The 25,863-nt window shown below is 35.7% G+C and overlaps 1 protein-coding gene across 4 annotated transcripts in view; it reads right to left on the bottom strand.

Moving 5' to 3' along the window:
• The window catches only part of TOR1AIP1 (torsin 1A interacting protein 1), a 43,550-nt gene that overhangs the window by 15,596 nt on the left and 2,091 nt on the right, over positions 1-25,863 (bottom strand). For 2 of the 4 annotated variants that reach the window (XM_019428184.2, XM_019428156.2), the window contains exons 2-9: positions 25,517-25,594; positions 19,883-19,942; positions 18,893-18,937; positions 8,280-8,321; positions 7,397-7,483; positions 4,300-4,353; positions 1,257-1,298; positions 663-731 (exon numbers count right to left, since the gene is read on the bottom strand). In XM_019428184.2, coding sequence (XP_019283729.2) covers positions 663-731; positions 1,257-1,298; positions 4,300-4,353; positions 7,397-7,483; positions 8,280-8,321; positions 18,893-18,937; positions 19,883-19,942; positions 25,517-25,594 — 477 coding nt within the window. The remainder of the gene's footprint in view (positions 1-662; positions 732-1,256; positions 1,299-4,299; positions 4,354-7,396; positions 7,484-8,279; positions 8,322-18,892; positions 18,938-19,882; positions 19,943-25,516; positions 25,595-25,863) is intronic. The other 2 variants (XM_019428193.2, XM_019428176.2) reach the window with 1 other exon arrangement.

Genomic DNA, 25,863 nt, shown 5'->3' with positions numbered 1-25,863 from the left:
AAATAAATAAAACATTAAAAAAAATTTTTTAAATAAAAGTAAAGGAATACCAAATGACCTTGAGATTATTGTGGTTAGAGTATAAAGAAGGGATAAAGGTGAAGGGTAACTTAATTTTTTTCTACACGGTCAAGGTTTAAAGTGGAAACTGCTATAGAAATTATGATAGACACTGAATTCAAAGCATGATTATTTCATCACATCTATATATGGTATTTTTCAGATTCTGTGATACTTAATCCATCCTAAACCTAAACAAGAAAATACTATTTGTAGATTTCATCCTTTATTACTTAATATAATGGGTATGCAGAATTTCTCTGATTATTTACATAAAAGTAAATAATGTCTGCTACAAATAAAAAACAGGTATTGTCAAAAGAGTAGAATTTCATTATCATGTACAGATTGGACTGCAGCTAATAGAACTGAAAACTTCATCCACTGGTTTTCTCCCACCACTGTTTACACTTAACACCAGACCATCTCCTGACATTCCAAGCAGATGGAAATATCGTGTAGTCATAGCTCTGCTTCAGTAATGAAATCACAATCTAAATGCCTATCTGAAGAACTAAATATTTTTGTATACTGAGTAATAAAGAAAAACAGCAAATATACGTGAAATTACTTCAGTAACAGGTAAAGATTTAGCAACTTACTTTGCATCTTAGTCCTTATTCTTGTGGATTGTTCCAACCATTCCTGAGGTTTTTTTTGATATCCCGAGCCTAAAGCAAATGCATATACCAAGATATCATTTCAATATTTTGAAAACGTATACCATACTCCTGTTATCAAAAGGTAAAACAAAGTTGGGGAAGAAAACAATAAAAGCAATAGGTTCAGAAGTAAAAGATAATGTCAAAGGATCACACCAGTGAAGGATGAACCACTTCCTATAGCAAAATAGACAGCAAATAAATATATAATCACCTAATAGACAAAACTAGGTACCAATCCTTTGTTCTGGTCTATGAGAATGACTGAGTTCAATAATACATGAACTTGGTTTCAATGTATTTAAGAAGAAAAAAGTTAACCATTCACTCTTGCAAATAAGTTACTTTAGGTAAAATAATCCTGAACACATTTCCACATCACAGAGTAATTATATACATTTGATACTAATGTGTGGCGGATTAAAAGGCAAAGAGGGTAAAATGACTTAAAATCCCATTCAAACATTTTGTTGGCAGAATAAGACAAGGTGAGAATTGCTTGACTGATAAAAGAACAGACAACCAACCACTTACTTAGCACTGAAGTTTGCTTATCAAGAGTTATGAAGTCTCGACCTATAACAGAAAACAGAGATAAGGTCATGGAATACTTGGAAATAAGAACAATGAAAATACTGCATAGACATTATACTTGTATACTATGGATACTATAAACCAAAAAATCACCACAAAAATCAAACCTTTCTTTCATCAGTCCCAAACATATATACTATATTCATTGTTTTCCCTTTTCTAAGCATCAAAGTGTTCAGGAATTGGATACTAAGTCAACTTTAAAATCAATACCATCAAAATAATGGCAGCACGTACTAAATGTTCGCCAGGTATCAAGTATAATTTTACTTAATTCTCACACTTTATGTGGTCAACACCATTATTCCCATTTTACAAATATATGGAATATATACATACATATATATACATACATATGTATATACATAATATATAGAAATAGTATATATATATATATATATATACATATATATACATATATATAAAATATGGAAGTAGTAAAGCTCAGATACAAACCCACGCAGTCCATATATGTTATGCTATGTACTGGTGTATATGGCATATACTATATAAGCAATTTTGTGGACATTGCAAAGTAGTTATGAAGTGAAAGTTATGAAGTAAAAAAAGTAGTTACTTTTTTGTTTTGGGATGGTATTTAAGGACAAATGGGATGATTAGAAATGATATTTCAAACAATTATAACAAGGGAAATTTCTAAATCTGTTCTGAAGAAATGAGTTATTTCTACCCAATGATACAAGTATTATTGTAAATTTTTCAAATTTATTTTTTCTAAATACAAAGGTAATATATACATGCTAACTGTAAAAGAAATATAATATTCTGAATTTTTTTAATGTTTATTTTTGAGAGAGAGAGACAGACAGAGCATGAAGTAGGCAGGGGCAGAGGGAGAGAGGGAGACACAAAATCCAAAGAAGGCTCCAGGCTCCGAGCTCTCAGCATAAAGCCTGATGTGGGCTCGAACTCACAGACCGCGAGATCATAACCTGAGCTGAAGTTGGACACTTAACCGACTGAGCCACCCAGGTGCCCCAAGAAATAGAACATTCTAGAAATGTGTAACTTAAAAATTCATGAATATCTACTAAGTGGAATACCATGTCGAATAAGACATATGAATATTCTTCCAGATTTGTTTTCAGTCTATCCCAACAAAAGAAAAACAGTAGACCTGTTTTTTAACATGTCTTTCATTGATTTGAAAAAGTAGGCTTCATGCCCAGTGTGGAAGCAAACCTGGGGCTTGAACCCACAACCCTGAGATAAAGACCTGAGCTGAAATCAAGAGTCAGACACTTAACTGACTGAGCCACCCAGGAGCCCCAAGGAGTAGTTTTAAAAAAACACCTCTGATGTAGGGCTGTATCTTATAATTGAGGGTATATCATAGTTTAACTGGATGATTTTTCTTTTTCAGTTATACAAAAAATAATGGCATCTTAAATTCAAGGATATATACCTTGATCACCTATTCACTAGTACACAAAGTACTCACTTTTCATAATTGTATGCATGTAGCATAATTTATATAGAGAGATACATTTAAGAGCTTCCAAATATCAAAGATTTAGCATAACAAAGGGCAAACATATAAGATGATTCAGCAAGTAATTTTCCACAAATGATTTTTTAAATTTTTTGTTTTTATGTTTTATTCTCTTTGTTGAGAGACAGAGAGTGAGCAGGGGAGGGGCAGAGAGAGAGGGAAACACAGAATCCAAAACAGCAGGCTCCAGGCTGCCAGCACAGAGCCCAAAGCAGGGCTCGAACCCATGAACGTGAGCTCATGACCTGAGACAAAGTGGGATGTTCAATCGACTGAGCCACCCAGGTGCCCCACAAAGGATTTATTTTTGTGTCTCAGTGGCTTTTATTTTATCTCAGTTTTATCCCAGAACCTGCTAAAAACTAAATATATATAATGTGAAATATGTGGAATTATATAAATACAATGATTAATAAAACAGATTTACAAAGACTTTTTCTTTAAAAACAGTTTCATGTTTCAAGAAAGGTGATGTGGAAGGAAAAAAAAAGTCCTTGAAGATTTTACATACAAGGATATTTTAGATTAATAATTAACTCAAATTCTGGGACTTAATTAAACATGGGAAAGAGGGGCACCTGGGTGGCTCAGTTGGTTGGGTGACCGACTTTGGCTCAGGTAATGATCTCACGGTTCGTGGGTTCGAGCCCTACGTCAGGCTCTGTGCTGATGGCTCGGAGCCTGGAGCCTGCTTCGGATTCTGTGTCTCCTCCTCTCTCTGCCCCTCCCCTGCTCATGCTCTGTGTCTCTTTGTCTCTCAATAATAAATAAATGTTAAAAAAAAAAAAATTAAAAAAATAAATAAACATGGGAAAGAAACAGCATCATTTCTGCTTAACCTAAGAAAATACATATCTACTTTAGATAATCTGTAAAGTACAGGAAAAAAAGGAAAAGAAAAATATCACCAATTATTCTACCATTCTAAACAAATGATTGTTATCAGCACTTTAGTATATTACTTTCCAATCCTTTCTTTTGTTATATTTTTTCAACGTATTGTGAAAATTTTCAAAATTGCAAGGCTATAAGATTTTGATATACACACCACCTAGCTTTCCATTAACTTCTTATTATACTTTGCTTTATCACTTGTTTATTCATCCTTCCAAACTTTTGCAATAGAGCTCAAATCATACTGCATATAAAATTTTATATCCTTATTAGAATATGTCCATGTAAGTAGGCTCAAACTACGTTAGTTAATTAAACTAAGAATAGTCAACAAATTTATATGGCAAACAAGGACATTCAACAAGTCACAGAAAGCAGATTTTTGTTTTTAAATTCGAATTCAAGGTTGAGTACAGAGATGAAGCAAATTCAAGATGCAGGATGAGTTTTTTAGCATTCACTATACCTCTTTTTCAACACTTTACATTAAAAGAGGATCTTCAAAAATAAAAAAACAGCATTTGACCACACACACACAGGTAGAATTTCAAGAGTTTAAAACATGGTTTTACTTACTTTGTGATGACCGCCAAAGTGATTCTGGATATTGACTTGATTTCGTAGTTTGATCTGAAAGAACAAAAGAAATAAAGTGCACTATAAAGGATATTGTACTTTAAAAAAAAATTTTTTTTTTTAACGTTTGTTTGTTTTTGAGACAGAGAGAGACAGAGCATGAACGGGGGAGGGGCAGAGAGAGAGGGAAACACAGAATCGGAAGCAGGCTCTAGGCTCTGAGCCATCAGCCCAGAGCCTGATGTGGGGCTCGAACTCACGGACCGTGAGATTGTGACCTGAGCTGAAGTCGGAGGCTTAACCGACTGAGCCACCCAGGCGCCCCAAGCATATTGTACTTTTTAAACGCATATTTTACCAAGAGAACAGTAAGTAATCAAAAGAACAAAAATATTCAGTAAAACCCCAGGGAATTCAACACTTGGGGCAGTGTTGAATATTTAATTTTTTTTATTTTAAGTAGGCTTCATGCTCAGTGTGGAATGCAACACAGAGCCCAACCACTCAGGTGTCCCAGGAACACATTTTATTTTTTTTAAGTTTCTAAAGAGCCATGTTGTATCTAAAAACTTAACTAAATAATTATCTTTTCCCTAACGACTTTCTAAAGAAAAAAAAATAGAAGATGTAGAACATGGCATGAGGTAAGGAAGATAATGAAACCTTTGAGTTGGGGAACACTTTGAAAGTTTATAATGGATCTTCTTGAAATCATTAATACCCATTTTGCCTCAGATTTTTCTTGTAAATGGTTAATATGTTACATATTTTAGCCTATTCTTTAAAAACTTATTTTCATATAAAAGTGGAATTTATAACTAACTCTGTTCAAAAGTGATCAGATTGTTAACTCGGAAGTAAAAGCATTTGACACATCCAGGTGTGGTAGCTAAATATTTTTGTTAGTGTACTCCTATTATTAAAAAAAATTTGAGCATTGATTTCTAAAACATATTTCTTTTTAATTAAAAAAATGCTTATTTATTTTTGAGAGAAAGAGAGAGAGAGCGAGCGAGTGAGCATGAGTGGGGAAGGGCAGAGAGAGAGGGAGACAGAGGATCCGAAGCAGGCTCTGTACTGTCAGCACAGAGCCCGATGTGGGGCTCAAACTCGTGAACCATGAGATCATGACCTGAGCCGAAGTCTGACACTTAACTGACTGAGCCACCCACGCGCCCCTCCAAAACATATTTCTAACATTAAATACGTGTGTTATTGAAATAATGTATTAACTAATGTGTTGTATCTATTATAAAACAAAAAGACATTTTAATTGGATGAAATAAAATATAAATATACATGAAATTCTAATATTCTCTTCTTGCATTCCAACAGATCTTTTTTTTTTAAGTTTTTATTTAAATTCCAGTTAGTTAACATACAGTGCAATATTAGTGTCAGATGTACAATTTAGTGATTCAACACTTCTACACAACATCTGGTGCTTATCACAAGTGCACTCCTTAATTCCCATCACCTCTTTCATTCACCCCCCCATTCCCTCCTCCCCTTTGGTCACCATCAATTCGTTCTCTACAGTTGAGTCCGTTTCTTGGCTCGCCTTTCTTTTTTTCTCTATGCTTGTTTGTTTCTTCTTGAACCTCTTCAAGGGATAACTGGCTCAGAAAATAATCTAAGAAGATCAGTATTCTTCTTAATATGCTCCCTTTTTTCTTCTTTAGCTAGAGTTTTCTTCTGCACATGGGTATGTGTGCTTCATTAAGAATTTATTAGAATTCTTAAAGGGATCACAGACCCTTCAGTGTATGAAGTTTCAAAGAGCTATATGCTGCTAGCAATAGCATCAAACTATTGGCTACAGGAATGGCTTAATTAGTTTTTAATTTTTAGAGCTTTATGTATACATATACCAAAACTAATAAGAACACTTAGTTTAGTGTTTACTATGTGACAGGTACCTTCTAGGTGCTTGCACATATGAATTAACCTCTTACCAACCCAGATGAGGATACTGAGGAACACAGACATTAAGCAATTCCCTGAGGGCACAAACCTAGTAGTGGAGCAGTGAAACCCAGGGATTCTGGCTCCAGAGCCCATGTTCTTAACCACTATGCTAGAATGGTGCATATCTCCTTTGGGATTTCTGTATCAAGAAAGAATGGGGAACAATGAGGAAGGGTGGGAAATATACAGAATACCAAATGCCCATAAACCAGCCTATGAGCCTATTTTTTAAATGGAATGATAAAGTAAAACACAGAATTATGGAAATTCTCAAAAGATGGTGAGGGGAAAATAGAGAATTACTCTTTCATGGGACTAAATTATAATATTATTCATTATTTACAGAGTTTCAAATTGGTTCAGCACCCTCTTAAGCCTCAATTGGTATTTTCCCCCCACGGTCAATTCTTTCCTTGAATAAACTTAAACACAAATTCACATGAATAGTCATAAACTGTTGCTACTAACTTGGTGTGAATTTGAACAATCCAGAAATAAAAGTGATTACCTAGGGATAGTAAAACTTCCTAAGAGCTAACATCCCTGATAATATAAGGAATACCACTACCAATGAGATCCGCTTCTCTGTAACATTTTAAACAAACTACAAATAACTTCTTTGAGCACAAAAATATCTTATATTCCATAAATATCAAAGCAGGCTAAAAAGTGACTTATTTGTGGGGTGCCTGGGTGGATCAGTCAATTAAGCGTCCAACTTCGGCTCAGGTCATGAACTCGCTTCGTGAGTTTGAGCCCCAGGTCGGGCTCAGTGCTGACAGCTCAGAACCCGGAGCCTGCTTGGGAATCTGTGTGTATCTCTCTCTCTGCCCCTCCCCCGCTTGTGCTCTGTCTCTGTCTCTCTCTCTCAAAAATAAAGATTAAAAAAAAATTTTTTTTTAAAGTGACTTGTTTAGATATTATATAGACATTACATGTTACTAATCAGATGCACACATGGAGTCAGTAATTTTAATAAATATTAAAAAGTATACTCTCTAAAAAAGTAGTTTTAATAAAATATTTTATGGAAGTATTTTTTAAAAAAGTAAATTCACAAAATACCTTTAGATTTTTACTAAAAACACAGCTCCTAAGATAAAGTCATATGAATATGAAGATATGTTACCTCCAGAATCAAGAGAATCCCCGGATCTGACCTTAAGAATAGTAATATCACTGTCAGAGCTGTCTTGATCGTCTTGTTCAGTTTCTTCTAAAAAGAAAGAAATAATACACTAGTATAGTCTTTCTTCTAATGCTCTAAAGATCTAGATTAAAACAAGTAATTCAACATTAAAATGAAGCCTCTTTAATTATCAGACGTAGAATCACTATTTATTACACTTACTATTCTGGATCACAAAGTTTTATATGAGCTAAAATTGAGCTCATTAATGTTATCTGAGGCATATAATTATATCTCAAGCAAATATTCTGAGTAATATCTACAAGATTATATTCTGAGGCGTTAATGTAAAGTCAAAAAGGAAACAAAGGAGCATTAATAGTGGAGAAATTTTACCTTTTTTTGGGGGGGGGGTTACATATAGTGTGTAAATTCAGCCAAAATTAGTATATGTACATGTGTGCTTACATATGAGTATCTGCGGTTGTAAAGGGGGGGATGTACACACACACTCATATACAAGCATTTCAGTATGCAGGTAATTAAAATTATGGTGGGTTTTAAAATGGACTAAGTTTTACTGTCCTATTCATAGACTGATTATGAGAATTTAGAAAAAATGATTATATTAATACCATAATCAAAGGCCAGCATATGCCAAAGTCTGTTTTCATTGGCTTTACTTAAAATTAACTCAGACAAAAGACGTTTGAAATGCATATAAAGGCTATCATCACTCACCCTATCCCATTTTATCTAAGACCCAATTATGAATTTAGATAAGCATGAACTTTTTTCCTGAAGAAAAATTTTCTTCTTTAAGTAACTATCAAAATTGTTCACGTTAATGAAAAAAAATTTAGAATATTTTAAAAGAAAATACCTCCTTCAGAAAAATTGACCTTCTGTTGGCTGCTGGTGGCTTCTAGAAAAGAAAAGCAAACACATCATACATGACATCAAAAGCTAAAGCTTAGGAATAAACAATATATAACTATATAATATATAATATGTAATCTATAATATACAATTTAGGGAAGTGAACATAAAGACAGACCAACTAAAATTTTTCTTCTGTTAAATGTTAAAAAATATGTTATTTCCCTTTAGGTTATTTCAGAAATAAGTACGATACAACCTAGAATCAGGAAGAGTTTATTTTTCTTTCAGCCGCAGGTCCGTTTGTACTCTAAACTGTAACCTGTTTGCAGAAAGTATGAAATTCTCCATTGATAAATATTCCAGTCCCTATAGGTTTACTGAATTCTCATTCTCCTATTTGCCACACTCCCCATGCCGTCTTGAGAAACCCATCATACTGGTGGAAAAGACAAATCAGTTCTTTACTGCACTAGTATGTCCAGAAGAAGAAAGGGAGAGAAACCCTAGCTCCAGCACGTCCACGTATGCTATTTTTTTTCAGAGCCAGAGAATTTGGACAAAGATAAATGAGCAACGTGTATCGAACACAGTATTTTTATATGGGCTATACTGAAAAAAAAAAAATTTAAGGGAGATAAACCCAAAGGGTGGCATTGTACAACTGGGCTAAAATATTGCTGAGTTATCTTTTGAGAAGTGGCATGAATCAGACTGCTCACAAAGCTGAAATCTTTCTTTTCAGCTTTCCCTCTGTTGCTTTTAACCCCTTTTGCTTTTCAAAAGGGGAAAACAATACCGTGGAAGGCAAGTGCCAACACATTATACGGTGAACTTGGAAATATTTTCTTCAGATCAGTTTAATTATATTAATATAACACTGGTCAAACCACCACTATGACAGGGGCAAGTGTAAATCACTATGTGAAATACATTTGCCAATATTTTTGGTATAGGAAAAAACTAACCAAAACAGCAAATACTATGTCACTCTTATAAAGCTAGGACCTGGTATATTATATTCCATTTTAATCTAGGGTCATAAGGGAAACTGTCTTTTCAATTTTCTTTTTCAAGCAGAAAAATGGAAAATCAAACTTGCCTTAGTGCTATTCTCTTAAAATTTTTTCATTAATATTTCCACTCATACAAAAAGATATCGTTCCATAACACACATATTATCCCTTTTGTAGAGTTTATTTTCATTTATATAACTATTCACATAGCATGCAAACAAAAGATGTTTTCTTAAGAGCCAATAGTTACATCTTAGTCATTATCTTAATAATAGTTACTTCCTTGATATTTGCATGCTGCCAGTTAGTTTTCAAAAATACCCTTCATATCTGCTGATTCCCTAATGTCACAAGAGGACTCTCATAGGTAAGGTTTATGGTATTAAGTGACGTGTCTAAGGGTGTCAGGATGAACAAGTGATAAAAAAGGAACTGAATACAGGCTCTTCTGATTTCTAGTCTACCACCCATCTACCACTGCATCAGTCTTATTTATAATGGTATGTATTCAGCACTTAATGATAATTATTTTGTTTTATTAATTTTCTTTTAAAGAGCAGCTTAAGATTCACAGCAAAACTGAGGGGAAGGTAGATAGATTTCCTTTATGTTTCCTGCCCCACACATGCATAGCTTCCACCATTATCAACATCCCCCACCAGAGTGGTATATTTGTTGAATAGTGGTAAAACTGATGGATCTACATTTACACATCATGTTCACCCAAAGACCCTAATTTACATTACAGTTCACTCTTGGTGTTGTGCATTCTATGGGTTTAGACAAACATATAATGACATGTATCCATCATTATGATATCATACAGAGTATTTTCATGCCCTAAAAACCCTGTGTTCCACCTATTCATCCTTCCCCTACCACCACCACCACACCCTTGATGACCATTAATCTTTTTGTTTCTGTTTTAATGTTTATTTATTTTTGAGAAAGAGAGAGAACGTGAGCAGATGAGGGGCAGAGACAGGGAGACACAGAATCCAAAGCAGACTTCAGGTTCTGAGCTGTCAGCACAGAGCCTGACACGGGGCTCAAACCCACGAACTGTGAAATCATGACCTGAGCGAAGTTGGGTGCTTAACCGACCGAGCCACCCAGGTGCCCCAATGACCACTGATCTTTTTACTGTCTCAATAGTTTTGCCTTTTCCAGAACAGTCATATAGGTTCCTCCATGTCTTTTCATGGCTTGACAGCTCAGTGCTTTATAGCACTGAATAACACCCCACCGTCTGGATGTGCCAGTTTATCCATTCACCTACTGAAAGACACATTGGTTGCTTCCAAGTAGAATAATTCCAATAATTATTCCAATTATGAATAATTCTGCTATAAGCGTGTGTGCAGGCTTTTGTGTAAACATTAAGTTTTCAACTCATTTGGGTAAATATCCAAGAGTGTAATTGCTGGATCATATGGTAAGAATGACAATGTCATGATGACATACAATGTAGGACATCTTTTCATATGCTCATTTGCCATCTGTATATCTGTTGTTGGGGTGTCTGTTAAGTCTTTAGCTCATTTTTTAAATCAGGTTTTTTTTTTATTGTTGAGTTCTAAGAGTTCTTTGTATACTTTGGATAATTGTCCTTTATTAGATGTGTCATTTGCAAGTATTTGCTCTCAGTGTCTTGTGTTTTTATTCTCTTGTCATTCTTTTGCAGAGCAGAAGTTTGTAACTTCACTGAAGTTCAGCTTATCAATTCTTTCATGGGTTGTGCTCTTTGTTTTCATCTAAAGAAGCATCAGCATACCCAAAGGCCTTTAGATTTTCTTCTGGGAGTTTTGTACAGTTTTTTAAAAAAACTTACATTTAGGCCTGTGATACATTTTTAGTTAATATTTGCAAAGGGTTTAAGGTCTGTGTCTAGATTTTTTTTTTTTGCATGTGGATATCCAGTTGTTCTAGCCATTTGTTGAAAAGATTCTGCCCTCCATTGTATTGACTTTGTTAAAGATCAGTAGACTACACGTGGATCTGTTTATGGGTTCTCTATTCTGTTCTATTCATCTATTCTTCTACCAATACCACACTGTCTAGATTACTGAAGCTTCACCGTCAGTCTTGAGGTTAAGTCCTCCTACTTTATTCTTCAATACTGTATCGGCTATGCTGGGTCTTTTGACTCTATATGAACTTAATCATTTTCTCAAAATAAGTTGTTGGGATTTTGATTGGGAATGCACTGAATTTACAGATTAAGTTGAGAAGAACTGACTTCTTGACAATACTGAGTCTTCCTATCCATGAACGTGGAATATCTCTCCGTTGGTTTTAAGTAAATTCTTTGATTTCATTTATGAGTTTTATAATTTTTCTCACATAGATCTTGTACATATCTTCTTAGATATATACCTGTAAGCATTTCGGTGGGGAGAGGGGTGCTAACTAAATTGTGTTGTTTTTAATTTCAAATTTTTCTTGTTCATTGCTGGTATGTAGGACAGTGATTGGCTTTTTTATATTAACTTTACATTCTGCAACCTTGCTATAATTGCTTATTAGTTCCTATTTTTTGTCCATTCTTTTGGATTTCCTACACAGATGATCATGTTACCTGTGAACCAAGACACTTCTTCCTTCCCAACCTGTATACCTTTTGCTTCCCTTTGTCTTACTGCATTAGCTACGTTGCTCCAGCACAATGTTGAAAAGAAGTGGTGAGCAGGGGCATCTATGCCTAAATATCCATTTAGGTTCCTTCCTATCATACCTTGATGGCTTATTCCTTTTTAGCACTGATATTAGTACAAAAGCTTCCAGTGTCTCACCATTATGTTACCTGTAAGGTTTTTTTTTGTAGATAGTGTTTATCAAGTTGAGAAAGATTCCCTCTATTCCCAGTTTACTGAGAGTTTTTATCATGAATGGGTGTTGGATTCTGTCAAACACTTTTTCTGCATCTATTAATACTATGTGTTTTTTGCTTTTTTAGTCTGTTAATATGATAGATTCTCAAATGTCGAGCCAGTCTTTCATACCTACGACAAATCCTGTTTGGTTGTAGCATTTTTTTTTTTTTTTCAGTTTTAAAGTAATCTGTATAGTCAATGTGGAGCTTGAACCCACAACCCCAAGATTAAGAGTTATGTTCTTTACCAAGTGAGCCAGCCAGGTGCCCCTAATTCTTTTTGTAGTTTTTTAAAATTCATTTTGCTAATATTTTGTGAAATACTGCATCTGTTCATGAGATATTGATCTATAGTTTTCTTGTGTTTGTCTGGTTTTAGTATTAGGGGAATGCTGGCCTTACAAAATGAGTTAGGAAGTATTTCCTCTACTTTTATCCTCTGAAAGGTACCTTAGAGAACTGGTATAATTAATTTCTTTAAATATTTGATAGTATTCACCAGTGAACTCATTTAGGCCTGGTGCTTTCTGTTTTGGAAATTTATTAAATATTGAGTCAATGTATTTAAATAGATATAGATGTATTTAAATAGATAACAGATTATCTATTTCTTCTTGTGTGTTTTAGCCGATTGTGTCTTTCATGGAAAGGGTCCATTTCATCTAGATTATCAAATTTGTGGGCTTCAACATGTTCATAGTATTTCTATATTATCCTTTTAATTTTCATGAAATCTATACTAATTTGTGTCCTTTTACCTTAGTTTACCTCTTTTCTTTTTTTATCCTTAGCCTGGTTAAAGGCTTTCCCTTTGAATGATAATTCTGCAAGATACAGAATTCTAGGTTGGTGGTTTTTTCCTCTCACACTTAAAATCATTCATTCCACACTCTCTTCTCACTTGCATGGTTTCTGAAGAGAAGTTGGATGTAATTCTTATCTTTGTTCCTTTATGGGTCAGGTGTCTTCTCTTCCTATAACTTCTTTCAGGTTTTCTTCATCTTTGATTTTCTGTAGTTTGAAAACGATAAACACCCAGGTGTATTTTTTGTGCATTTGTTCTGCTTGATGTTCTCAGAGCTTCCTGAATCTGTGGTTTGGTGTCTGACATTAATTTGGAGAAATTCTAGATCATTGTCTCAAGTATTTCTTCTGTTCCTTTTTTCTCCTCCTTCTGGCACTCCCATTATGCGTATGTTATATACAATATTTTATAGTTGTATAGTCCTTGGATGTTCCATTTTGTTGAGTCGTTTCCTCTGCTTTTTGGTTGAGAATTGTATTTGAGAATTGACATATGACACTGTGTAAGTATGTGTAGATGTTGACTTGATACATTTATATATTGATTACCACCATAGCACTGGTTAACACCTCTATCACATTATCATTTATTTGAGGATTCTATCAATATGCCCTCTAGCACAGAAATTTTTTCCTCAGCCAAGTCCAGTCTAATATGTCTATCAAAGGCGTTCATTTCTATTACAGTGATTTTGAATCCCTTGCATTTCTTTTTGCTTCCTAGGATTTCCATCTCTGCTTACATTGTCCATCTGTTTGTGCATGCTGTCTACTTTATCCATTAGAATCCCTAGCATACTAATCATAGTCGTTTTAAATTTCTGGTCTGATTATTTCCAACACCCTTGCCATACTGGTTCGGATGTTGGCTTTGTCTCTTCAAATTGTTTTCTGCCTTTCATTATGTCTTGATACCATACCTTAATGTTAAGATTTTGTCTTGATGGTGGACATGATGTACTGGTTAAAGGAACTTCTGTAACTAGGTCTCTAGTAATGTGATGATGAGGTCCAGAGAGAAAGGGAAAGGGCTTCATAGTCCTATAATTAGGTCTTAGTCTCTTAGTGAATTTATGCCACAAATGGCTCTCAGTGTTTTTCTTTTCTCCTTAGGTGGGACATGTTGTCTACGGTGGCCTGGAATAGAGTATTTTCCTTTCCCCAGGTCAGTTGGGCTGATAATACCCCAGTAGGTCAGGTTCTGGGTAACTAGATTGCCCTGAAGGCAGGCCTTATTAAGAACAGAGTGCTCTGGCATATTTCAAAATGATTCTTTCCCCCCCAACCCCCGCTCCCTGCTGAAGCATGAGGGGACTTTTCTCTGATATTTACTATGGGAATTTGGTCGAGCCCCTGGAGGTATACCTCAAAATCTAGTGGGGTACTCCCCATGACTGGGTCCCCTTGGAATATTTAACTCAGACTTCTGCACACCAAGCCTCCTGCAGTTCATCAGTTACAGTTCAGATTTTGCTACCCCAGAACTGGTTCCTGGAGACATCTCCACTTTTGAGCCTGAGCTCTTGGTAAGCCACAATTTCCTGTATTTGCATCTTTCTCCAACTTTGAGGGCAGGGGTTTGCCCTGCGTTCTCTCCTTTCTCACAGATCCAAAAAAGAGCTTTTGATTTTTTAGATGTGTTTATTCGTTGCTAGGTTAGCTTCTTACACGTGGAACAGGAGGGAAACCAAAAGTCTCTCTCAATAATTTTTTGAATTAATGACAAAGAAAAGGCTGAGGGCTGAACTCTTCTAATACAAGAGGTTCCAATAACTTCTAAGTGTAACTCGTTTAAAATAGAGCTTTGCAGGGAGCCTGGGTGGCTCAGTCAGTTATGCATCTGATTTCGGCTCAGGTCATGATCTCGCAGTTTGTGAGTCTGAGCCCATCTGGGAGTCCCTCTTTCTTCCCCTCTGCTCCTCCCTCGCTTGAGCATACACATGTTCTTTTTCTCAAAATAATAAATAAACTTAAAAAATAAGATCTAACAGTAGCTTTGCTAAAGTTACAACTATATTTGAACATTATGTTTTATATAGTTTAAAATTATTTGGTATAGCAAAATTTTAGGCTAAATTGATTTTAGAATCTGTGTGTTTCTTCACTGAGTCACCAGAAAGAAAATGAATAGTGCAGTAATCCCTCCCTTTCTGATCCTGATATAATTTATTTCCATGTACTTTTTAAACTCCAGGTCAATTTGTTCAGAGCCAAATCACCTAGTAATTAATCACTCATATAAAAGTAAAATTAAATCTCCTTTATTGTTTATGTATGTGTTGTCCAATTAGCATGGGGAGAATTTAAGAATATTTTTTAACCAACTTATATAAGGGAGCTCCCCATTTATTTTTTATATCATTATATTTCAAGTATTTAATATATCATGGATTTCTGAACACTTTAATCTAGTGTCCAAAGGTCTTTTCTTTAGAATTTTATGTTTCTGGGGCGCCTAAGTAGTTCAGTAGGTTAAGCGTCTGACTCTTGGTTTCAGCTCCGGTCATGATCTCGTGGCTTTGTGAGTTCAAGCCCCACATCAGGCTCTGTGCTGGTGGCATGGAGCCTGCTTGGAATTCTCTCTCTCCCTCTCTCTCTTCCCCTTCCCCACTCATGCTGTCTCTCTCTCAAAATAAATAAATAAACTTTAAAAATTTTTTTAAAGAATTTTATGTTGCTAACAATATCAATAGTATTCAAAGGGTGAACAATAACTTGTTAAACAAGGCTGTCTTCAATATTATTACTAATATTGTGCCTTATGCATAATCCAATAATATCTTATGAATTAGATGTTCTATACATTTGACAATAATCATCATTGTTATCAGTCTACTCGTTGTCTTGGCTATAGACTTTTTAACTGTGGTTTTCATTTTCTGGTACATGAAGGTCAGGAATTTCAAGTCCTCCTAAATGCCATTTCCTCCATGAAACCTTCCCAACCTCTCCTGCAGAATAAGGCACTTCTCTTCTAGGCTATCAAATACATATACCACCATTTTAACACTTACAACATTAATTTATCTAGCTTGTTTTTTTTTTTTTTCTTTTTTTTTCCATTATCTCTCTAAGAGCTACTACTCTAAGAGCTAGGGGAAAAAATTATCATGGCTCTTTATGGTTCCAGCATTTAGGCCAGTCACTGATACATACAGAAGGTGGTTAAAAATAAATGTTTGTTTAATAAATGAATAGACTTTTGTATCACAGAATAAAAACCTTTAAGACTTTTGCTAAAATTGTTCATACCATGACAAAAAAAAACCATGACTTAACAACTCAAGAAAATAGTGTGAAATTAGTGCTTAATAATGAGGTTTCATGCAAGGTTTTAAACATTCTACATTTTCACCTTTTTAACCCAAGCCACAAAGAATGCATAAATATTTAAATACAATCTGATGATGAATCAGTAGCATTTAGTACCACATGAGAAGTTTTCATTTTATTTCCCTGTTTCGCATTCATCTTCATTTTAAACCTCTTGGCTTCTACGTGTAGAAGGTTAAAATACTTTTTTTTTAAAAAAGGTATTACTCTTCCCTATGCTTATGCAGAAGCTTTGAGAAATTCAACTCTTATTTGGAGTAATGATACCTTCAATTAAAAAAAAGTTAAAATATTATAAAAGTTGTAGCAAAACAGAGAAAGAATAGGCTGGGTCACAGTAGATCTTCCCAAAGCTGGGGACATCCTGGCTAAGGTTGGTGGGGTTGCGGGGGGGTTTAGCCTTGGGCCTGGGGTGGCAGCTTCACCACCTAGGATCCCCAGGACCCACCACTCCCCCAACTGGTGTCCCCCAGATTCACGGTGAGAACATGGCACTGGCTCTTAGTTCTGACATACTGGCCACTGACCTCGCCTACACCTGGTCCACAAAGGGATGCGATTTCACCGGGCCCACAAGACCTCTGAAAAAGCCGTCTTCACGGCCTAGACCAAGGGGGTCGCCCTCAACCAGCTGTGGCCGAAGGAGCTACGGACTGTCAGCCCCCTGTTCTCTGGTGGTGTGAGCCGCCTGTGGTACTCAGGCCACAGCATGGAGCAGTATGCTGCTCTGGGTGGCACGGCACGCGCCAGTGAGCACTGCTGTGGGCCCAGGAGGCCTAGAGCCCTCGCCACCCGGCTCCCAAATAAAGTGGGCCCAAAAGGAAAACAAAATTATACAGGCTGTGGCATTTAGTAGACAAATGGCAATAAATAAAGGAGCTGTTAAGGAGGTACCACTTTTCCAATGATCTCAACCAACTAATAAAAGGACTTTCAGAAGACCTAGGGCACTTGTTTGTTGTAAGAATAGATCACATACAACCATCTCTTCAGGCAGAGACAAACCACTAATTATACCACTTTCCTTTCCTCAGCTACAGTTTTAAAGGAAAACACAAAGTTCCAGGTATACCTGTACTATAAGGTTTTCTATTCCTAGAGACTTATTGCATGTGTTGGTGTGAGCAGTGAAGTGAAGGATACTCAAGGAACTCATACTTTGTATTTTGTCTGGGGACAAAGACATGAAGGTTTCACAAATGAGACTCTGATGCTTTCTCAAAGAGAAGGCTAGACAGAACACAAGAGTCCGTGTGTCTCCCATCTTCTTACGCTGTCAGTACAGACTAGGGTGGAGTGCTTTAACATGGATTGGAGTGCTCAATCTATGTTGAGGCAAGTATGCAACTCTCTGAATTTACTCTTAGAACAAACAAATGACCGTTTGGGTGATTTGCTGTCTTTATTCCTGCCACCGGTATAAACCAGGGAGCGGTAAGCTTTTTCCATAGAGGGTCATATAGTAAACATATTTGAGGCTTTGCTAGCCACACAAGGTCTCTTTTCTTAGCTCACAGGCTGTGCAAAAACAGGACTGCAGGTCAGATTTTTAACTAGAGGCTGATCCACAGCATAGACACCTTTAAGAGTGGTACCTTTAAGATTATTCAATGCCAATATGTTTTTGAGAACAGAGGCAGAGTGGGGCAGCAGGAAGGAGTAGAAAGAACAGTCTGGGGATATTACTAGTATTCAAGCTCCATGAACAGTCATTTTTGATATTCTAAGAGGTACTAGCATTACTATAAAAAAGAATCAGAGGAGGCCATTTTCTGTTAATCCCACAGAAATGTTCTTTAAACTGGAAAGCACTTTTAAAAGTTACTTCTCACTATAAAGTACTTATAAAAATCATTTCTAACTCTAGCATAAAGAGTAAAAGTGGATTATTTCAACTTCAAGTTCTTTACCAATTAAGAAACTATGACTTAAAAAATTTTTTTTAAGTTTTTAAATAAAGCACTTGAGAAACTCTACTGGGTACCAGTACACATGATGAACTGCATACTGTAAGGATCACTTTCAGACACTATCCTGAGGTCTCCAAGAAGTCAACCCGAGTTTAACTGAAAGATGAATTTTTAAAAAGTTGCAGCTATTTTTTTAAAAAAGGGGAAGTTTCCTTCGTTTTGACTCATCTCTAAATTTAGAAAAATACTGTAACTTAAAACTAAGTCTAACCACAATCAATGTAGGTTCTCTTAACGCTGTGGATCTGGGTATCTCATGTCCTACACCAAAGCAAACACTGGAAAGTGAATCTCTAATTCACTTTCTAACTCAAGAAAAACTATGAATTGGTAAGCTGATATTCCTTTTTCTCACAGAAATGTGAATTCAACAAAGTCTAATAAAAATTAAAATGTGTTTGTATTACATGTTCCTATATGAACTTAAATAACAAAAGACATAATTTCAGACAGAATTAAGAATCAGGGCAATAAGAAAGGTCATAGCCATAGGCACAGTGTCCCACAAGCTGAGAAAATGAACAAAGAAATATTCTCAAGCCAGTGACCAACTGTGTATACTCCTGTGTTCTGATCCTCAGAACCCTTGAAAAGAACCTGTAAGAATTAGAGATAAACAAACCTAATTCACTCATTTTAGTATTTCCATTTGTTTTGTATGCCGAATCTGCAAGAGAGATAGCAAGAAAATGATTAGAGCTTAAGAGGAAATGCATCATGTGGTCCTTTACCACAGGTTCATCATCAAAACCTTAACAGATCTTTGTCATTGTAATACTTAAAACGACAGTTATCAAAAAAAACCCATCCTAATTCTTTCTTAAAGAGAAGGATCAAGAAGTAGAAACCTAATGTGAAGATAAATAAGGTTCTTCTTTAGTTCCCATGATAAAGCACCCCTATGTGCTAATGAACTCTGACAAGGAAGCAGAAGTAGACTGCTTGGATGCCTTTACTGGTTATCTCTCACAGTCATGAAATCAACTTAAGGGCAATACTTGTTAGAGGTTTTCATCAAAAAGAAATGTAAATGAGGCAGAAAAATTTGATAGCACTGAGCTAGAAAGCCTCGGTCTTGATTTTTTTATTAGCATTATGCTGGGAAGAATAAAAAGCCCCTGATCCTAGTTTAAAATCATCATACTAACAAAAAGAATCATAGAAACCTCTTAAAAACAATGAGGAAGGCCTTTATATATATGTGTGTGTATATATATATATATATATATACACACACACATATACACACATACACATATGTATGGAAAGATGTCTCAATAGATTAAGTAAAAATAAAAACACAATAAGAAGGTACAGAAAAGAGTGTTTATTGGGCTAACATTTGTGATAAAAGGAAGGAAAATATCATTTATGCATGAATTTCTTTGTAGCTCCATTAAATATCTCTAAAAAAAGACCTAAGAAACTGAAAACACTGGTTCCCTCTAATGAGGAGGCTAGGTGGGTAAAGGACAGAGGGACAGGGAGATTTTTCACCATGTATTTATAATAACTTTTAAATTTCGAACCATATGAATACATGCACTAACCTATTTAAAAATAAAACTCTATTTACAAAACATTTAAACCAACAGACAAAACAATCTCTTACCAGGTCTTGGGCTTCTTAGGGGGCGTCTACACAGGCTGATTACAGGATCTTCACTCAGCACTAATATAGGAAGAAAGAACATTAAAAAATATATAAAATGTCAAACATACTAGATTTATTATACAATTATCTATTTATTCAACAAAGGTTTTTCTGAACCCTTCATTATTTTAAGTATGGGAATGTAAAACTGAACTACCAATTTCCTGCCATAAAAAATTTATGAACATGATAGAAAAAATATGCAATTTTTCTCAGCAGATCACATTTATATAAGAAAGGAATACCAAATAAAACTCTTCTAAATTTCTCATATGAGAACCAAATTTGTACTGTAGCACCAACTCAATTATTCCATTTGAGGCTTATCCTCATTATGGATTATTCATGGCATACTTTAATTTAGGGGTTAACTTCCTGAGAGTTAATATAGTACCTCCAACTATTTAACCTTGTGTGTGTGTTCAGGAAATGCAAACTCTAACTTTTTAGTTTAAGTGTTACCATTAGCCAGGGTTTCAGACTGTCTATGGTTCAATGGTATAGGGCTAATGGGGAAGCCAATCCCATCATATAAAATGTTAACCTAGAAAGCCAAGCTGTGTTCTCAAAAAACATCAAACATTATCTAAAGTCCAATATATATCTGAATTTGGATTATATTATGTTTGTTTCATTTATCTTTATAAAAAACATCATGGAGCCCCTGAGTGGCTCAGTTGGTTAAGCATCAGACTCCTGATTTTGGCTCAGGTCACGATCTCACGATTTGTGAGTTTGAGCACCACATCAGGCTCTGCACTGACAGTGTGAAGCCTGCTTGGGATTCTCTCTCTCTCCCTTTCTCTGTCCCTCCCCTGCACATGTGCACATGCTCTCTCTCTCAAAATAAATGAAACTTAAAAACAACAACAACATTGTGTTTGGCGCTGTAGGAGAACAGTGAAAACCATTCTGAACTGGTTATCACTGGTCCCCGCCATTACACTGACTGCCTATGTTTGTTTTTACAAAACTGACTTCACGCAATTTCCCCATTAAGAGTATCCAGAAGAGAAACTGTGATGGGCCAGGCACTTGTTTGTTCGAAAAACACTTATTGAACATGTTTCTATATATCTTAAAGACAGAGATGTAGAAAAGCAATTAAACTTCTGTAGCTCAAAAAGGCAGAACTAAGATCAACACACAGAAAGTAAGAGAAAAGTTAGCTTTTAATTACTTAAGTTATTAATGTTGTCTCCAAAACAGAACAGATAGTGAGGGAATGATTTTCACCTCACTGAAAATGATCAGGCAGTATATGAATGGATGCTAACAAAGGGATACTTGCATTGATAGAGACTTTGGGTAGATGAATTCCCTAAATCTTCCAGCTGTAAGATTCTATGAAATATCTATCTCAGTTGCTAGTATTTCAAACATCAGGTATTTAAAACTTATAAAAATAGTTTTTAAAATAAATTTTGTACATGTTCATAATCCCATTATTACAACTACTTTCCTCTTTTTCTCTTCTGCATTCTCACCTTTATCAGGCTTAATTAAAACCTAAAACTCAACTTAATCTATAGACATCAATTACTACTTTTTTTCCCTATCTTTTAAGAAGTATTTCCTGGGGGCGCCTGGGTGGCTCAGTCGGTTGAGCGGCCGACTTCGGCTCAGGTCGTGATCTCGCAGTCCATGAGTTCGAGCCCCGCATCGGGCTCTGTGCTGACAGCTCAGAGCCCGGAGCCTGTTTCAGATTCTGTGTCTCCCTCTCTCTGACCCTCCCCTGTTCATGCTCTGTCTCTGTCTCAAAAATAAATAAACGTTAAAAAAAAAAAAATTAAAAAAAAAAAAGAAGTATTTCCTGTATGCTCTATTATGTACATATCCTTAGAGAAGATGCTTCAAGGAGACAGAGTACCAAAGAGAGATATTATTAGAGAATAAAAGACCAAGTACCCTTATTTTGTAGCAATCTTCTTCCCTTGTCTGCTTTTGCTCACTGCTGCACCCCCAGCATCTAGCATGGGGACTGGCATAAAGTAAGTACTCAGTAAAGATCTAGAGAATGAATACTCCAAAAAAATCAAATGTTCAGCAGCCAGAGAATCAAATGTTCATGACAAAATGGTAGATATTCAAAAATAATTATCTATGATTATTTAACTAGAAACCACAACTGTTGGAACAAAAATACCTATTTAACTTTAGGAAAAGTAAATGAAGTTCTCCCAATATAATTTTATATTGTAAAATAGTTCCATGATTTCCAGAAAGGAATGAATCTGACCACAGAACAGTTATGTAAGAATACATGGACTGGGGCACCTGGGTGACTCAGTCTGTTAAAAGTGTCCAACTTTGGCTCAGGTCATGATCTCACAGTTTGTGAGTTCAAACCATGCATCAGGTTCTGTGCTGACAGCTTGAAGCCTGGAGCCTGGAGCCTGTTTCAGATTCTATATCTCCCTCTCTCTGTCTATGCTTCTCCCTCACTCAAGAATTTCCTCTCTTTCAAGAATAAACATTAAAATAAATACATACATACATACATACATACATACATGGACTGAACTGAATGAACAACTCAATGACTATTTCAATGTGAAAACATTTCAATTCTGGAACTTCAAACAATAAGAGTTCAATCTGTATCCCTGTTCTAAACTAATCAGTATTTCTCATGGCTTAGAAAAACAGGAAGGCAGATGATGTAGTTGTCTTTAGTAGGTTGTTTTAGAAGGTGGCCCGTTGGCTTTGGTCTTTATTCTTAAGGGTATTTTTGGATAGATTTCTCTCAGTCCACACCAGTGGTCCTATATACAATTACAGCACTATTTTTCAACATGAAAGTTAAACAGAAAGTCTATAAGGGGAAAGGTCTACTTAAAGTAGTACTCCATCAAAGAGTGACTACTATTTACATAATTCCTCCGCTAGACACACATTATAAGCATTTGTTCAATAATTCCCTAAACTCTTTCCTTGAAGCATGCCAAGTGCTAGATGCAGGATGATATTTAAAAAAAAATTTTTTTTTTTAACGTTTACTTATTTTTGAGACAGAGAGAGACAGAGCATGAACAGGGGAGGGGCAGAGAGAGAGGCAGACACAGAATCTGAAACAGGCTCCAGGCTCTGAGCTGTCAGCACAGAGCCCGACGCGGGGCTCGAACTCACGGACCGTGAGATCATGACCTGAGCCGAAGTCGGATGCTTAAGCCACCAAGCCACCCAGGCGCCCCTGCAGGATGATTTTTAAAAGTACCACTGAATTCTTGGGGCGCCTGGGTGGCTAAGTTGGTTGAACATCGACTCCTGATTTCAGCTCAGGTAATGATCTCACCGTTCGTGAGCTCAAGCCCCACGTCTGGCTCCATGCTGTCAGCATGGAGCCTGCTTGGGATTCTCCTCCATCTATGTCTGTCCTTCCCCTGTTCACTCTTTCCCTCAAAATAAACAAACTTTAAAAAAGCTCTTTTATAAATAAAGAAATAAATAAATGTACCACTGAATTCTTAATATCTCAAATCTCCCAAAGATGTAAATATCCTCATTTCTACTTATATGCACGCTACACTACTGATACATTCCAGGTAATTTATGCATAGGTTCCATCAATTTATCATCTATACTGAGAAATGTTTTTTCTTTTCCATTTCTAATTATAACATAAGCTTCTTGAGAAAAGGAAATGCTTAAGCAAAACTTTATGAACTTCACACCTCTTGTAAAGTACCATAAGGGGCAGGGAGCGGGAGGGACTCCTTGTATCTGTGTTTTACTGTGTACAAAATATGCATGCACTGTATCATTTCCTCAGTGGCCTTGCAGGTTAGGCAGGGGAAATGATAGGATAAAGGCCTGTGTCTCAAGGTGGGTGGGTAACACAAGCAAAGTCCAGTGCGCTTTGCACAACATTATGCAGCTGTGTACCTCGTTAGTGGTCCTTAAACATAGACCTAATGTGAACTCCAAAAGACTGTTCAAGGTATTTTATTATATAACAGTTTTATAATGGTCTATAGGCTGGTGTTCAACAGTCTTCATTCTATCAATTTACTTAAATTAACACCATAATTTTTATACGTTTACTCTAAATTTTAGAAAAGTTTGCTTCTCTAGGTGTAAGAGATAAGCAAATAAATATGCTATGATAAAATTTCAAGAATATGATTTTTCCACATGGCTGGGAAAATCTATAGCATTTATTACTCAAAGCATTTTTCTAAGATAGTTTATAATCTTAACCCAGTAACATAGGCAATGCAAGGAATTAAATATAAAGGGTGTGTTTACTTAGAACTAAACTTGAACTAGATGTACCTTATTCTAAATTGAGAACAGACTAGGTCAAATCATAAAGCATAATCTTATTAGAAGCAATGGCTAAAGAAACAAGTCAAGATAGGAGTTTTACTGTTGTGGGACTTTCTTAATATCAAAAACAGCAAACTGAAAATAAACAGAACTAAAAACCAAAGGAACTAAGCATTAGCAAGTGAACTAAATCCATTTCCTTGCTTTCCAAAAGAGTTTTAACAGCTTTTAAAACTTAAGTAGACTGTCAACATAGCCTAAGTCTATGTTACATTGATAATAAAATGCAAATGTTTTTACACTTTAACATCTCTGAAATTGAGGGGGGCGGGGTGCCTGGGTGGCTCAGTCTGTTAAACATCCTACTCTTGTTTTTGGCTCCGGTCATCATGTCACGATTCATTAGTTCGAGCCCCATATCGGGCTCTGTGCTGACAGTGTGAAGCCTGCTTGGGATTCTCTCACTCCCTCTCTCTCTGCCCCTCCCACATGCGCTCACTCTCTCTCAAAATAAATAAACTTTAAAAAAAAAAGTCTTTAACATCTCTGAAATTGGGATGCATCATACAATCTATGGGATGTTACAGTTTAATTGGCAGCATTTCTTCCTTCTAGGTGGTACATAAAACGATGGTGGATCTTACAACTGATGACATTTTAGATTTGATGAAATATTGACCATATCATGCCATGATTTGACTATACAGATCACTCAATCCATTTTATTTTTAGTTTCTTATTTATTTTAAGTAGGCCCCATGCCCAATGTAGGGCTTCAACTCACCACCCTGAGATCGAGAGTCTTCACTGACTAAGCCAGCCAGGTGCCCCCACTTAATCCATTTTAAATGGAAGGTAGTGAGACATATTCACTCACAGCACACTTAATGAATTTCACTGAGTGGCTAATTATTACATGGGAGAGTGACAATGAGGTACTTGGGGAAAATGAAAGGGTTTTGAAGAAGACAAATCTGGAGCCGATTTTGGCTGTCACATTATCATGTAAACATACAGAAGGGTCTTAGCCTCTCTGAGCTTCAGTTTTCTCACCTATAAAATGGGCACATCTATCCTGCAGAGTTATGTGAATGAATTACCATATCCAAAGTGGCTCGTAATTAGTAGATACTCAAGTATCCATTCCATCTTTTCATGACATATACCTATATGGTTTAACTCAATAAACTATAGAGAAGATTCACTGTAATTCTGAATAAGTTATGATTGGGACCCTTGATGAACCAGGCTATAGTGTGTACATTAAAAAAAAGAAATGAAAAAGATGGCAGGTAAGGCAAAAAATAAAATCACTCTTCTTACCTGGAATTTCTTGTGTTCTCTGGATAGTTTTCTTTGAGACTGTTTGGCTTAAAATAGTTTGTGAAGATGGTTCATCCTCTAAAGAACAGAAATGACAACTGTCAAAATTCAGAATATATGATCTGGTACAGATTATGCACCTTAACGGTAATATAAAAGCAAAAATGCACATAATTCATTTCTTTAGCAATGTGTAATTGAGCCTACCAAAACTTAGGAATTTGGGTCTAACTACTCTTGAGGCAATATAAAAACAAATTATTTACCTTTGATGCTTTACTATAAAAGTCTACTACTTTAGAAATTTAAAAGATGGGCTACAGTTTCAGAAATGATGTGGGAGAAAG

The sequence above is a fragment of the Panthera pardus genome, unplaced genomic scaffold (genome assembly GCF_024362965.1).
Source record: "Panthera pardus isolate Hobbes unplaced genomic scaffold, ASM2436296v1 HiC_scaffold_21, whole genome shotgun sequence".
Classification (NCBI taxonomy): Eukaryota; Metazoa; Chordata; class Mammalia; order Carnivora; family Felidae; genus Panthera; species Panthera pardus.
This window is presented reverse-complemented; position numbering and strand designations above follow the sequence as displayed.